Source organism: Bombina bombina, chromosome 1 (assembly GCF_027579735.1).
Source record: "Bombina bombina isolate aBomBom1 chromosome 1, aBomBom1.pri, whole genome shotgun sequence".
NCBI classification, from domain to species: Eukaryota; Metazoa; Chordata; class Amphibia; order Anura; family Bombinatoridae; genus Bombina; species Bombina bombina.
The window spans coordinates 1,238,567,955-1,238,584,884 of NC_069499.1; the positions used below are offsets into that span (position 1 = coordinate 1,238,567,955).

At 36.5% G+C, this 16,930-nt stretch overlaps 2 protein-coding genes across 4 annotated transcripts in view; one reads left to right on the forward strand and one right to left on the reverse strand.

The window, feature by feature from the left end:
• Positions 1-5,792, reverse strand: part of CMC2 (C-X9-C motif containing 2) — a 117,720-nt gene extending 111,928 nt beyond the window's left edge. The window contains exon 1 of one of the 2 annotated variants that reach the window (XM_053700601.1): positions 5,611-5,792. The gene's annotated coding sequence lies outside the window, so the exon portion shown is untranslated. The remainder of the gene's footprint in view (positions 1-5,610) is intronic. The other variant, XM_053700604.1, reaches the window with a different exon arrangement.
• Positions 5,793-5,809: 17 nt separating this feature from the next.
• CENPN (centromere protein N) overlaps positions 5,810-16,930 on the forward strand; it is a 36,277-nt gene continuing 25,156 nt past the window's right edge. Inside the window, exons 1-7 of one of the 2 annotated variants that reach the window (XM_053700594.1) lie at positions 5,810-5,933; positions 9,604-9,784; positions 11,357-11,402; positions 11,600-11,659; positions 13,798-13,874; positions 14,469-14,639; positions 15,636-15,737. In XM_053700594.1, the coding sequence (XP_053556569.1) occupies positions 9,614-9,784; positions 11,357-11,402; positions 11,600-11,659; positions 13,798-13,874; positions 14,469-14,639; positions 15,636-15,737 (627 nt within the window). In that variant the 5' untranslated portion in view covers positions 5,810-5,933; positions 9,604-9,613. Of the gene's footprint in view, positions 5,934-9,603; positions 9,785-11,356; positions 11,403-11,599; positions 11,660-13,797; positions 13,875-14,468; positions 14,640-15,635; positions 15,738-16,930 lie in introns of those variants that run through there. The other variant, XM_053700599.1, reaches the window with a different exon arrangement.

Below are 16,930 nucleotides of genomic sequence, written 5' to 3' on the forward strand. Positions count from 1 at the left end.
TATACTCTCTTATATGTTTTAAAACACACACAGTTACATGGATAGTGATTTCCTCCTTGTTAATAATATAATTTCACCACAAGGTGGAGCAAGACATAAGAAAAAAATGTTTATATCCTATGAAAAGTTTAAGCTTTTTAAAAGGGACATAAAAGCATAAAAACAAAATACTTTAAGGTGCTCAATGCAAACAATAGTGCAATAATAAAATGCTCTAACTATTGGGTTGATCTTATTCTTTAAGAAAAGCTTATCAAATAATTTATCTATAATTTTTTTATATAAAATATGCTGAAAAAAAAAAACACACACTTTTTCTAACTTTGACCCCCAAAATCTGTTACAAATCTACAACCACCAAAAAACTTCCATGCTAAATAGTTTTTAAATTTGGTCCTGAGTTTAGAAATACCCAATGTTTACATGTTTTTTGCAAGTTATAGGGCAATAAGTACAAGTAGCACTTTGCTATTTTCCAAACCAAAATTAGCGATATTTACATTTTAACACGGATATCTGTCAGGAAACCCTGAATAACCCTTCACATGTTTGTATTTATTTTTAGTAGACAACCCAAAGTATTGCTCTAGGCCCATTTTGGTATATTTCATGCCACCATTTCACCGCCAAATGCGATCAAATAAAAAAAAATTGTTCACTTTTTCACAAACTTTAGGTTTCTCACTGAAATTATTTACAAACAGCTTATGCAATTATGGCACAAATGGTTGTAAATGCTTCTCTGGGATTCCCTTTGTTCAGAAATTGCAGACATATATGGCTTTGGCGTTGCTTTTTGGTAATTAGAAGTCCGCTAAATGCCGCTGCACACCACACTTATGTATTATGCCCAGCAGTGAAGGGGTTAATTAGGTAGCTTGTAGGGTTAATTTTAGCTTTAGTGTTGTGTAGAGATCAACCTCCCACCTGACACATCCCAACCCCTGATCCCTCCCTGACTCCTCTCAAACTGCTCTCTTCCCTCTCCCACCTTACAATTGTCACCGCCATCTTAAGTACTGGCAGAAAGTCTGCCAGTAGTAAAATAAGGCACTTTTTTACATTTATTCTGCAATGTTGGATCCCCCCTTAGTCCCTAACCTCCCTGACCCCCCCAAAGAGCTCTCTAACCCTCCCCCCTCTACCTATATGCCACCATCTTGGGTACTGGCAGCTGTCTGCCAGTACCCAGTTTGTTGAAAAAATGTATTTATTACTAAAAAAATTTAATCTAAAAATTGTTCTGTAGTGTAGCTGCCCCCCTCAATTCCCTAGCCCCCCTCCCAGATCCTTTTCAACATTTATTCCCCCTCCCTCTTTCCCATACATTACACTCCGGCACAAGACACAGGATTTTTTCTTTCCTGATTTAGATAGAGAATACCATTTTAAAAAGATTTCCTACTTACTTCTATTATCAAATTTGCTTCATTCTCATGCTCCTTTTTGTTGAAGAGATATCTAGATAGGTAGCATTGACATGCCTGAAACACTACGACAGGAAATAGTGCTGCCATCTATTGCTCTTGCAAATGTATAACATAGGATATAAACATTGATCTCAACTAGAGAGGACACATGGTATAGTATGAATTATACACCACTACTAAAGAAAATAAAAGAAGATTTAAAAGCTTGGACCAAGCTACCTATTTCAATCACTGGTAGAGTCAATCTCTTTAAAATGACCCTACATTACAGAAATGAATGAGCCTATTGAAAGGTTAAGCGAGTCAATTTCGCAAGTAGCAAAAATAACAATATCAGAAACATGGAGAGAGGCAAACTTCAAACTATTATACAGAACGTATTACACCCCTAAGAAAGGAGCAGATTGGGGCAATACACAGTTTAATAAATGTCCAAAATGTAGTAAATACGCAGCTGACTTGATACATATGATTTGGGAATGTCCCTTAGACAATTTTGGCTTAAAATCAAGTATTGGCTGGATAAGATTCTAAAGAGACCTAGTAACATTGAGTTAGAACAAGTGTTGTTTCTTCCAAGATCTAAAGAAATAGGGAGAGACTGGAAATTTATATACTGTATATATCTCGGTATTAGCGGTAAGAAGTATAATTTTAAAAAACTGGAAAGATAGTAAAAAACCTAGCTTTGTAGAATGGAAAAACTTCCTGATAAAACAGGCAGTTATTGAACAATATGATGTACAGAATACCAATGAGAATGCAAATATAGAATACATGAATAAATGGGGGAAATTGATACATTCATTGTCTGTTACTCTGCAGAAACAGTTCTTGTACCCTTATAGGAATTTAGCTGAAAGTTGAAGCTTAGATAGAGGGTAGGTGGGAATGGCAAACAAATATAATTTTTTTATTTTTTTTTTTGTTTGGTTTTGGTTTTGCTTTGTTTGGTTTGGTTTGGTTTAGGTGTGGTTTTTTAGGTTTAGCCGTTGACATAGCTTGTCAGCGGCATGGGATTAGGTGGAACTGAAATTCCAAAAATTATAAGATCAGAATATAGGACGATTTTGTACACTATTGAATGATGGTCGATAAAAAGAACATAATGAAATATGCTTAGTTTATGAAGGGCCTTATGTTATTAAGGTGCAAAACACCCTGCGAGGTGGAATTATGACCCAAATGAGAGGTCAGTAATTGCTTATTTTTCTTTTCTTTACTGTATATAAAAGGTAAAACATCCTGCGAGATGAAAGGGAAGCCTGATTGAGTGGCATTGTATTTATATTTTTTGGATCATAAATAATAAAAAAAAAAAAAAAAAAAAAAAAAAAAAAGAAGGTTAACGGACTGTTATGCCCCATTAAGTAAATGACACAGAAATCTAAAATGTGTTGTTTTGACTTTACATTATTATAATATCATTAAAAGGGCCATGATACCCAAATTAATTTTGAAACACTTGAAAGTGATGCAGCATAGCTGTAAAAAGCCGACTAGAAAATATCACCTGAACATCTCTATGTAAAAAAGAAAGATATTTTACCTAAAAAATTCCTCAGTAGCCACATCCCATTATAAAGGTACAGGGTACTTCTAAGCAGCAAATCAGTATGTCTGTCCTGGGACAGCTAAGGGAGTGAGCTTACGGGCACACTCATCTTATTTCCCTATTCAGTTTAAGGAAGTTTACTATGAAATCTCATGAGAGTTAAGTGAAATCTCATGAGATCACAGTAAAAGAGTTAATGACCTCAGCACTATTGATGCCGATTGGCTGCTGTTCATTTCTTCATTTATTTATTTTTTTACCTGCAGCTGGGCAGTAGCTAAATTATAACTTTATACACAGAACTTACTCTGCTGAGCTGAGTGAGGAGATTGTGAGGTAAAATATATTCCTTTTTTACATAGAGATGCTCAGGTGATATTTTCCTGTCAGCTTTTTACAATTATACTACATCAGGTTCAAGTGATTTAGCATATTAATATTATGTCCTTTTAAACAACTTTCACATCCATTATCTAAATATGCGCAATCTTTCTAACACCAGCTCCTACTGAACATTATATACATTTTGTGATTGGCTGGTGGCTGTCACATGATGCAGTGGGAGGGAAAATAAAACTAACAAACGTTTGTCAGAAATTTTCTTTACTACTCATGTGAAATTCAAACTAAGCGTCTATTTCTTTATTTATTATACATTAAATTGTTTATGCTATTCTACTGTTTTTAGGAGGCCAAGTTTAAATGTACTTTGTAGTCTTCGTATTGTTTGTTGAAAAGCATATGTACATATCTGCCGCAGCAGCAATGCACTACTGGGAGCTAGCAGGTGATTGGTAGCTACAAACCTTTGTCTGTTGTTGGCTCACCAGATATTTTCAGCTAGCTCCCGGTAGTCAATTGCTCCTTTGAAGCTGACTTTATGCATTTAATCCCTTTGCTGGGGTTAAGCACAGTTATCTGCAGATAATACTGCAATAATACATTGCTCTAACGTGTTAAAGCATTTTCTTTTTGCATGTTTATACCTATTTATTATCAAGCAGAGTAACCACCATTATATATATGTGATGTATTCAATGCAAAGATTACCGTAGAATAATATGTTTTTATAATTATGTTAGTTGTTAAAATATGGAATATATAAAAGTAAAGATTTAGTTTCTGCAAAGTACTTTATATAAAGTAATTAGCATTGCCACGTACTATTAGCCGCTCAGGAATCCCTGTTAGTTACTTTAAAGCAGTGGTCACAAAGTACAGGCCCCAGGGCCATATGCGGCCCTCAAAATAGTTTAATCTGGCCCCCTTTGTTTATTAGGTAAGCCATTAATTTGGGCTGTCCGTTTTTGTTAGGAGGTGCAATTAGTTGATGTTCTATATAGGCACACACAAGATAAATATAAAGATAAGTGTCCAGTGTAGACTTCCACCTTGCACTGAGAAATGTCACTTTGACTATGTTATACAGTTCCAGAATGGTCACTTCACTTGGCACTCACAAGATAAATATAGACAACTGTGTTTGTCTATTGTGGGCTACAACCCCCACTACTACTTTGGTAAATGTCACTTCTAGTTCTGGAGCACTTACTCAGTTAAAGTGGCCCCCATGGGAGAAGAACACTTGGCCAGTGGCCCCCAGATACATTGAGCTTGATACCCCTGCTTTAAATGGATAATTAAAATGTTTAAAGGGCCATAATACCCAAATGTTTAAACACTTGAAAGTGATGCAGCATAGCTGTAAAAAGCTGACTAGAAAATATCACCTGAGCATCTCTATGTAAAAAAGAAAGATATTTTACCTCAAAAGTTCCTCAGTAGCCACCTCCCATTGTAAAGGATTTCTAAGCAGCATTTTAGTGTGTTTGTCCTGGGACATCTGAAGGGATCAGCATCGTGAACTCTCATATTATTTCACCAATCAGGTAAAGGAAGCTTACTATGAAATCTCATGAGAGTTAAGTCAAATCTCATGAGATCACAGTAAGAGTTCATGACCTTAGCACTGCTGATGCTGATTGGCTGCTGTTCATTTCTTCATTTTTTTTACCTGCAGCTGGGAGCAGGTGAAGTATAACTTTTTACACAGAACTTACTCTGTTGAGCTGAGGAGATTGTGAGGTAAAATATCTTCCTTTTTTTACATAGAGATGCTCAGGTGATATTTTCCTGTCAGTTTTTAACAGTTATACTGCATCAGTTTCAAGTGATTTAGCATATGAGTATTATGTCCCTTTAATTTCCTATTTTGAATGGGTTAGATGAGTTTAAGCAAAACTTGGCACCCCTGATGTTCTGAAACTACGGTTCCCATGATGCTTGGGCCCCCTGCAGTCTATTTGAGCAACATGGGAAATGTAGTTACAAAACATCATGGGTGCCAAGGTTAGTCATCAATGGGTTAGGCAATACACTTGTTATATAATTCTGCGTAGAAAATAAATGTTATATATATAGTTGGAGATTCAGTTTAATATAAACACAATTTTGTCACACAAAGCAGTAAATATTTATAAACATTATATTATACTAGAAAATGTCACGTTGGGCAATGTTTAGCAAAAGCAAAGTGTTTTCTTTGACTTTGCAAACGTATCCTGTTTTCTCCTAATATAAAAGTAAAACGTTGCACATTTAGCTGTGTATAATACAGACGCTTACCTGTAGGTCACTTTGCCATACACCGCTCTTCTTTTTTAAAAAACACAGAAGATATTTTTCTAGCGTTGCACGTTATAAATCTGTCAATCAAACTTAGTTCCAATTAGAAAAAGGTCTATATATCACCAGCCAATCATATGCATTGAGGGGTTGGGGCTACGTAGAAAGACTAAAATGTGAATTTACATGTGTCCAACGAAAGATTATGTATATGACGTCAGAGGAAAGCGACGCCGGTCAACATTATGATTGGTCCGTTTGTATAGGAAGCCGTTGGCGCGATAGCTCCTGTAGACGCTTGTAAACAGGAGGGAGCGGCAGGGGTAAGTGTAAAACATGGGGCGATCAGATACAGAGTATATATATTATGACATTATTCCGTGTGTTGGTAGCCAGAGAGGGAAGAGAAGGGACAAACTCTGTTCACCAGCAGTGTGAAGATAGATATATCATTTCTTAGATACCTGCAGTGATGGTCCCACTTCCATTGTGAATGATAGAGTGTATACTGATGAAGAGTGAGGGAAGGATACTTAGACACGTCACATGCATACTGTAGGGGAAAATATAGGACCCCATTACTTGCCGAGTAACGACGGCCCCATTTCAGTAGACTAAAGAAACACCCTTGTTACTATGCACTGAAAGGAAGTAGGTGATGCATTTTGATATATTGCCTCTGAACACAGTGCAACAATGTGAGCAAAGTTAGCAGACTGTGTTCCATGTATATAATAAACTAATAGACCGCAATTAAAGTAATATATTATGATCTTCATGACAATATAGTTTAGCTGTAAATGTATTGTACAAAATGTTTTAAAACAATTGAGCAAATTGTGAGTAATATTTTTGTGTACACAGCATTAAAAGTCGGAGTGCATTTGCCTCTACTGTGCTTTATTGCTATAGAATAACATATCAGCCAAGTCTTAACATTTCTTTAAATAAATTAACATTCCTTTTCACTGCAATTTAATTTTCAATAGCCAAACTCAACCCACTATTTGCCTAATTTGAAGGGTCCGTCACATTGGGCAGGTTTAGTACAGCTGCACGTCACTTCCAGATGTTGGGCACCAGCTCTTGAAAATAAATGTATTTATAGTCCTCTACAACAGTGGTGCCGCAGATAACTGGCTTCCTGCAGTTCTAGTTTGATGGGGGACCCTGTTACCTGTAAATTACAAACTTTATCTAAAGCTTTATTTAAAGTGAAGGTCAATTTTCATCAATGAGTGCCCGTTTTTTAAAAATACTTTTAAAAACAGGGGCACTTTCATTGATGAAAATTAACATTGCACTGGAATTGAAGAAATACTTACCTTTTACTCCTGCAAAGCTGGATCGACGATCCCCCTCCTCCTTCCTGCTGTAGACCACAGCAATGACGAAACTGGCTTCCTCCAATCACAGTCGAGCATCACGAGCTGGACGCTCTGGGGTGCAAGCCATGATTGGAGGAAGCCGGTTTTGTAATTTCTGACGTCAGTACAGAGGAACTGAGGCTGAGATCAGTGATCCGGTTTTGCAGAAGTGAAAGGTAAGTATTTCTTCAAATCCAGTGCAATGTGAATTTATCAATGAAAGTGCCCCTGTTTTTAAAAATATTTTTAAAAACTGGGCACTCATTGATGAAAATTGACCTTCACTTTAAATACTGTATATTTGTATTTTTTCTATACACTGTCCCTTTAAAGCTATGGTTGTGACACCTTGAGTGTGACAAGCATAATGGCCCACTGAACAAGGAAAGGCATTCTGGGTTTGGAGACTTCCATGTCACTGACTCCCATCTTTCTTGTATTGTACAAGGAGCATCGACCCAAGCACTGCATATAGAGCTGCACATGAGAACTCACAAGATGTGCCGTACCTTGCATTGTGATTGGGAACTCTCGCCTTTGCTGCAGGGGTTGACAAATCTGTTTAAAGTGTAGCAGCTGGTAAAAATATGTACCAGACAGTGGTATTTGTATATAGATATATTAAGAAAAACGCAAAACGTTAGGAGCCAGGTGCAAAATTCTAGGAGACAGTAGCTCCCTGGATTTTCCAAGCCCCGCTGGCACAGTTGTTGCACTCACTTAGGCTGCTGGCAGGAAAGTGCTTAACCCAGCATTTCTGTTACATGATGATGTTGGGTGACAGCACTGTAGGTAATGTGTTTAGCAACCAAGATAGCTGGTGACTGTGTTGTGGCTATTCTGATTAGCAATGAAACGGCAGCACATGTACTTGTGGTATGTGTGTCTTGATAATAAATTGAAGACATTTTCTACATGTGCTGCTGTTTTATTTTTGAATTGGCGGGGTGAAGATCCCCTTACAGTGACATAGGTGTGGTAGACTCTACTTTTTGAACTGCGTTATTCTTATTAGGACAGGTGGTGACACTGCTAAGCGACAGTGCTTTATTGATTGCGTTTAGGACAGCTATGTAGGTACCATGTTTATTATCTTAGGTGGTAAACGGCAGTGGTGTAGTTGTTACGTTAATATCCCTGAATGATTGTATAGTTTCTGCAAAATGTTTACTTTAAAGTGATGGTAAACTTTCTCCTTTGTAAAAACATATCTGGAATGTTAGCAATGTTTTAGATGGAGTTTAAAGGGACAGTTTACTCAAATATTTTCTCCCCTTTAATTTGTTCCCAATGATCCACTTTACCTGTTGGAGTGTATTAAATTGTTTACAAGTAGCTCCTTTACCCTTATATTGGCATTTGAAATTGTTAATTTAGCATGTGGTATCCCCACCTATTCTGAAAGTTTGTGGCCGCGCGTACCAGCTATAGATAAGCTTTGTAAACACAGCCAGCAGAAGAAATTACACTCCCAGTGTGATAAAGCAGAGATAAGGTAATAAAATGTTGATTTTTCCATTGTTCTCTCAAAGTACTGGTGATTGTTTTAAGGACAGATATAAGATAAAGAAGCAGGTATATGTGCACAATGTGATACAGTAATGAGATCTGATTATACCTACAAGCTCAACCTATTTTATTAGGCTGTGGCTTCAAAACACAAAATCAGAGCTTTAATATACAGAAATAAACCTTAAAAAGCCAATTTTAATACATTTTTTACTCTGCAGTTGGTAAAAAAAAGCAATTGTAAACACATTAAGGGAAAAACTATTTTACAGTATACTGTCCCTTTAATTCATCAGTTGTAATGAAGATGCACTTTAACTTACCTTTTTATGTAGTGCTGAAATTCAAATACCCCCCCCCGCTCCGACCGCCCACTCTACACTCTAGCTGCAAAAATAAATAAATCGTGTGTCGTATGTCTAGAGCGCGAAATGGAGAACAGTTCATATCGTTGGCTCACAAAAAAATAACTTTTGAAGTGGGCGTCCGCAAAAAGGGGTATTTGAAATTCAGCTCTACATTATAAAGTATGTTACAGCGCATCTTCATTACAACTGATGACCTAACCCCTAGACGCCCTTAGGACGTTCAGTGCTGTTTTAAAAGCGCTGGGCTTTAACGCCTTTAGGAAGGCATGAAACATCCTAACTTTTGCGGCATCCTGCTCCCTTCTTAGCACAAACGGCGATTGATCTGACTGGGGGACATGCCTAGCAATGCTGGCAGTCCCCCAGGATCAGTGCTGTTTTTTATGCACATGATTGCAGTGACAATCGTGTGCTTCCTTTTTTGTTTACGATCTGAAGTTGGACGGATGCGTCCGCCCCGAAGGGGTTAAACTACATAAAAAAAATATTGTATCGCTAACATTCCGGATTTATTTATACAAAGGGGAAAGTTTACAGTCAATTTAATAAAATATATTTATTCGTTATGAGCCCTGGTCCGTTAGGGCACACCCTGCATGGCATGACACATTTTCTGTTGGTTTAGATACAGCCATTCAGCCAAACACTACATGCTCGTATGCCTTTGCTATGTTGTTTTTTTGTTTTTTTTTAATTTGTGTTATATACATTTTGTATAATTATGATTTTTCTTGATTGTGTTTCTGTAGTGCCCTTGTGATGGATGAATGGCTTTCTGCCTTTATTAAGAGGACGGTTGTTAAAATACAGATCAAAGAAATTATGACCATCCTAAAGGCATGGGGCTTCTTAACAGAAAAGGATCTAAGTACACTGACTTTGAGTCCACCTAAGGAGACTATCGCAATGGAAGTTGTTCAGCTCTGTGAGGTTTGCAATACAAGATCAAAATATATATTGACCTGTATTGATGTGTTTTTATTATAAATAAACCATTCTGTTCATTTTAATATGTATGTGTGTGTGTGTGTGTGTGTAAATATGTATATTTATTATGTATGTATGTCCGGTTTCATGCACTCGCCACCTACTGTAACTTTTCTTCAATAGAAAGTTCCAAAGAATTCGGGCACTCACAGGTCTTGAGAAAGTTAAAGACCTTTTTTGCATTGTATTTAATAAAACTATTGAACTTTATCAAGACCTGTGAGTGCCGGAATTCTTTGGGGAAACACCCAATATAACATTGGTGGCGTATTGTTGTTAAAGGGAGAGTAAATGACTGCCCTGAATACAAAATTTGTTTTTGTGATAGTGGATTCATGTCCTTCAAGTGAGACTTGTGAATTCTCCTTATCCATGAGGATGTATTGCTGCTCACTGACTGATAAAATGTGCACAGACATTCATTTCATGTTCGTTTTAAAGGGTCGGTATACTGGAAAAATGATATGCTCTAATTCTTTAGAGCATGTAATTTTAGCTCTAGTCTCTGCAACTGTGCTTAAGGGACCACTCAATGCAGTAGAATTGCATAATTAACAAGTACATAATAAAAAGACAAGGCAATAACAGCTGCTCTGAATTTTAAATAAAGAGTACATTTTTTTTTTCTGACCAATTTATTTTCTCTCCCACTTAGCCAGCCCCCTGTATCATGTGACAGAAATCAACCAATTACAGACAAGTATACGTATACCCTGTGAGCTTGTGCACAGTCTCAGTAGGTTCTGGTTTCCCAGAAAGTGTGAATATAAAAAGATAGTATAAAATTTGATAGTCAAAGTAAATTGGAAAGTGTCTTAAAACTGCATACTCTTTCTGAATCATAAAATCTTATTTTGACTTGAGTGTCCCTTTAATTCCTGAAAGTACTGATCAGGAGCTGCAGAGGACAGAAACAACCAGTGATCCAATCAGAAGCAGCAGTTCAGCAGCTGGGTCATGTGACTATCGCTGCTGATTGGGTCACTGGATATTATTATTTGAGCGAATACTGTCCTCTGCTGCTCCTGAACAGTACTCGCAGGGTCACTAGTCACTAATATTCATTAGAGCATGTCATTTTATCACTAGCGATGCTGCAAGGCTAAGAGCCAGATTTATCAAAGGATACCATCAGACTGCTGCTTCTTAACCCATTTCCGCAACCTGTTATGCAGTGTATCTCAATCCTCTTCCACTTATATTCAGAGATGCTGCTTAATTGGTACTAATGGCCAATCAGCTTTTTTCTTTTACACACGTCCTCCTATCCCCTCATTTTGTATAGCCCCAAGACCTCAAATCAGCCAAAGCTACTCACCCCAGGTCAATTTCTACTTGGAACTTTGAGATTATATATTTAGAGAACTGCTTGAACACAGCCGGTCATCAACTGAAGCTGTTAAATGATAGATTAAAACATGTTATAGCAAATTATGTTTGTTTGAAGAGATTATTGTAATTTATATTTGCTTCAATATGAAATTACCTGTAAAGTGATTTTTCTCTCCTCAATAGGAAAAACGGGCAACGATGACAAATGCTGCTGCCCTAGATATTACTTGTAAGTTACATTAGCCATTTTTGTAGCTATAATATGGAAGTAAATTTGCTTGCTATAGATTAGATTAATATTTGAGCGAATACTGAGAGAATTAGTGTTGGGCTGTGAGCAAGTTTAAATGACATGTTTTGTGCATTCACTGGAAGTATTTAAAACATTTAATAACATTTTACTTTTTTTTTTTTTCTTCATTCTAGATAATCATGCAAATTCAAACAAGAAAAATTGGAATGTTTATCAAATGTCCAAACCCTTAGGTATGTGACTGCTTCAATATCACACATTTTCCAAAGACACATTCATTTTGCATTGCCCAAATGAGTCTATAGAAAAACAAATCCTTATTTAGCATAGGATTACTGATGTAAAGGCTCAATAATCCTTCAGGGTATTCTGGCTGCATTGCTATATAACCTTCTTTTAAAGTTGACTGAAAAAAACCCTAAAAGAATTAGCCCAAGAGAACACGTATATAGGGCTAGATTTATTAAAGCTGAGGTGTACAGGGGCGCGTATACGCTCCCCTGTACGCCTCAGCTCGCCTGTGGCGGGGCGAAATTACCCGCAGGTATTCGCCATCGCACACGAGCGCAATTTTGCGCTCGCGTGCAATCCCGCCCGCGCACGGCCAATCACGCGCGGGCTGGAGCTGTCAATCAATAGAGGTGGCGAAGAGGTTAGGGAAGTGGCAGTCTGGTGACAGCTGCTTGATAAATGATGGCGAGCAAGTTCTTGTGAGAACTTGCAGCCGTAGGGCTTTAATAAATCTAGCCCTTAATGTGTAGGTAGTTGCCTTTATTTCTTTGTAAGCGAAGTACATATGGTGAAGTGTATTTACTAAACAACTGTAGTCATAGTGTGGGATTTACCAATAGGCTTTTTTGGTTGATATGAGGTATATCTTGTATATTAAAGGGACAGTAAAGTCAAAAGTTAAGTTTAAGCATATGAAATACAGGAGTGCATTTATTAATCTTACCCTAACCTAATCGCTAAGTTTATTTTTACATTTTTTTTTTTTTTCTTCTAATTTTCTTATTTTTAAATCTTTGGCTGACTACCGTACCTATGTCTAACTCCTCCCACATACCAGTTCTGTTTTTTCTTGTGTTTGACGTAGAAAGCGTTCCGTGAAACAGCGCATGCACCACTCTGCAATTTAACAGTCTTCTGTGCAAGCGGTTCTTATTAAGCAGCGAGCAATTTTCGATCCAATAAATATATAATTATTTGGCAAAAGTTTTTAGATCAATTCCATAATGAAAGCACTTTTCTATATTCAATGCAGCCGTGAACCAAACTAGTACGCATGCACGCAATGAGAATGCGCGTTTACTGTGAGATGAATCAATAGAGTGTAGCGCATGCACATATCCTCAAGTAGGCGGATGACATAGGGTCATGGCCGCCTAACAGCCAGAATTTCAACTGGCTGAACTAAAAACGTGACCCAAAGTTTAAAAAAAAAAAAAAAAAAAGGGTTGATTTAGCAAAGCGGCAAAAATGGAATTAAAAGTGAGATTACTGGCTTTAGAATAAAAAATGATGAATTCAAGTCCTATTGATTTTTTTTTTTTTTACAAATAATTAGATTGTGGATCAGCGTCAAGGTAACTTTACCTTCACTTTAAACTTGCATAAATAAACTTGACTCGGAGCATGGGATTTTAATCGGCTTTTCAGTTTGTTTCAATTATCTAATCTGCTTCATTCTCTTGGTAACTTTTGTTTGTAAAGAATACCTAGGTAGACCCAGGATCAGCGATGCACTACTGGGAGCTAGCTGCTGATTGGTGGCTGCACATATATGCCTTTTGCTATTAGCTCTATTGATGTGTTTAGCCAGTTTACAGTAGTGCATTGATGCTACTTCAACAAAGGATACTGACTGACTAAAGCAAATTTTATAATAGAACTGGAAAGTTGTTTTAAATTGTATGCTCAGTCTAAATTATGAAAGGAAAAATTGGCATTTGTCCTTTTATGTGGATGATACTCCTTAAATGCCAACTTTCATAATGATTGTTGTGGGGAATGTGCAATCTATTGCAAAATATTATATGCTCTAATTATTTTAGCATGTCATTTTTACATTACTGACCCTAGATAACTACATATATAACCATTCATAAGCATAACTCCTGAGCAGAACACCGATATTGATCCAACTAGGAGCCGCATTCTAGTTTGAAGTGGATAAATGTGTGGTTGGTAATAAGTACATCAGAAGGACCTATGGATAATAAAACAATGATATAACATTGTAACAACTCTCAGGAGATATATTGTATGTTTATCACTTTTTCTCACTTGTTATGAAAAGTTCTTAATATTATTTATATACAGTGTGTGTTTATGTATATATAAATAATTTTTTTTTTTTTTTTTTCCCTAGAACAAGACCTAGACCTGTTTGATATGTCAGACTTCAAGATCCAGTTCAAAAAAAGTATTTATGCAGTTTCAAAAAATGTAAGCATTCTTCGTATATTGTGTTGTGTTTTATGGGCCTGATGATCAAGCACTCCCTGGCTTACGGAGATAGCACACAACATTTTTGGAGGCTTTTTTTTTCATATTGCAATGTATGTCTCTGCTTCTAGAACCTTACATAACTAGATAAACTGCTCTCAAGCTCATATATGTGTGTGTGTGTATAAAATAGAAATACAGTTAGACATTTTTTTTTTTTTTCTAAGCTAAAGGGCTCGATTTATCAAGCCTCTACGGCGTCAAGTTCTCTCAAGAACTTGCTCGCTGTGATTTAACAAGCAGCGGTCACCAGACCGCTGCTTCCCTAACATCTTCGCCACCTCTATTGTGGCGAAATTCAATCTCCTCGGTCGAGTCCGACCGAGGAGATTGACAGCTCCTGCCCGCGCGTGATTGGCTGTGCACGGGCAGGGGGCGGGATTGCACACGAGCGCAAGGCGAGCTGAGGTGTACGGGGGCGCTTATACGCGCCCCTGTACGTCTCGGCGTTGATAAATCTAGCCCAAAGTATTAGTATAAAAGAATGTTACACTTGATTGCTCTCTTTAAAAGAATTCTCACTTTGACTTCCAGGTAACAATTCACTTTAAAGAGTATGGCGAGGAGATCTGGATCCGCATTGCATGGGGGACGCATCATGCCAAACCAAATCAATATAAAGCAACATTTGTTGTGTATCACGCGCAGACTCCTTATGTCTTTATCACAAATCTTATGAAGAGCTGCCAGCCTGTGTTGTGCCAGGTGTTGTAAAGATTTATCTTAACGGGACATTAAACACAAATTGTAAACTACATGATTATGAACCTTCATATATAAGAATAATTTTGCAATGAAAACTGCAGCTCTCTTTTGGTAAATGAGTATATTGTTTAATGTTCTTTTCGCTGATTTCCCTGTCCCCCAGAATAAAAGAACCCCTGCTAAACCATCACAAACTAATATACAGAGATAGCACAAACTCTGATTGTACATGTGCAGACTGGGGTAGCCTGCTCTCTTGAATTCCCTTAAGGAGGTTTAGTACTGATTCAACTTAGTTACTATTGCAAAGAATGAGTTTCCTATCATGATTGTTGCTGCAAAACTGATAATCCACATTTTTAAACGCATGTGACACAATATAAGCGATGAGAGGGAGTGGATGTAAACAAAAGTTCACATACATTGCCTAAAAGTATTAAATCAAGCTTCCCTGTTAGAAAGTGAAACAAGCACAATTTTTAGATGTATTTTATAGAAAAGGGCTGCAAAATAAATGACTGTATATTGCAATAATGAAACATGTTATGCTTTGTTGAAATGTCAAGTTTAAAGGCCCTTTAAAAGGACATGAAACCCACACATTTTATTTCATGGTTCAGAGCATATAAAGTTTCCAGTGTACCTCTATTATCAAAATTTGCTTCCTTCTCTTGGTATCCTTTGTTGAACATGATACCTAAAGTACGCTTGGGAGCTAGCTGCTGATTGGTTGCTGTACATATTTAAAACTTCATTGGCTAGCTCCCATTAATACATTGCTGCTTATTCAATGAAGGATGCCAAGGGAACAAAGCAAAATTGATAAAAGAACTAAAATGGAAAGTTGTTTAAAACTATGCTCATCTGAAACATACAAGAAAAAAATTGGGTGTAATGTCCCTTTAAATTTACTTTATTGTTTTAATTATATTGGTGTTTTGAGAAATGAATGATTCTGCACTTGTTCTTATTATAAATGTTCACTTACTCCACTAGGCTCTTGTTCTTGCTGCCAAGTATGGGCAGATTCAGGAGTTGGAACTGAAAAGCCGAAGTTTAGATTCGCTTAAGGATATTGTTTTTAAACGATTTAATCAGGTGAGCAAATTTACTTTCAGTTTCATAAAGATTTAAACATTAGCTCCATTTTCTCTTTTTTTTTTTTTTTTTTTTTTTTTTTAAATATAAGATGTATAAGTCCTAGGCCAGACTGCTACATGACTGACACTTTGGTTGGCTTAACATATGGTATGTAATTTGTAACAGGATAGTGCACTTTGTTGTGTGGTTTGTTATTCTTTTCATTAAAAAGGATCACATTTTTTGCTTTAATAAACAACACTCTTTACACCTAAAGGATTACAAGATTAGATAAAATATTAATACGTTTTATTTGTTTGAAATGTATTAAAGATTTTTAAAAGGACATAAAAACCAGATTTTGTGTTCTTTCATGATCAAGATAGATCTTGTGATTTTAAATAACTTTCCCATGTACTTCTATCATCTAACTGATTTTCTTCTCTTGATATCCTTTGTTGAAATGGATACCTGGGTAGACTCAGGAGCTGCTGATTGGTGGCTTAATATATATGCCTCTTGTTATTGTCTTTCAGCTAGCTCCCAGTAGTGAATTGCTGCTTCTTCCCCAAAGGATACTAAGAGAATGAAGCAAATTAAATAATAGAAGTAAATTTGAAAGTTGTTTAACATTGTATTCTCTATTTGAATCATGAGGTTTTGTGTTCCTTTTAAAGCTACCTTTATTGAACAGTTAGTGTGTGAATACTACTGTGTAGAATTAAAAATAGAACCAAATATGTACTTTACAGCTATATCGGTCATATGGACAAAAATTACTTGTTTCTCATAAATACTATCCTGTCATTTATGTCTCTAGGACCATGTCAAGATTTCTAGTAATAAGCAAATCCTGTTATGGCAGAAACAACTTAGATTATCAAGAACCTTAAAATATTTTGAGTTTTTTTGTAATGTTGTAAATCGTGCAATCAGTGCTTCAAAAGTAATTAAGTATATAAATATAAAATCTCCGATCTGTGGTATAGCCACATGTTGATGTGTCTATGGCCTTTGCTTATATACACCTAAGTTTAGTTTTGATTTTCTATTTTCAGGCCTGATTCTAAACACCTCTAGCAGGTGGGAAAAGTCACCTCTTCCAAGAGGAAATCCTGACCCTGTAGTGCTGAAATGAACCATTCATGGTCAGTTTATGAATAAGGTAATAATCAGGAGTCAGATTTCTTTCCCACCTACTGTCTTCATTT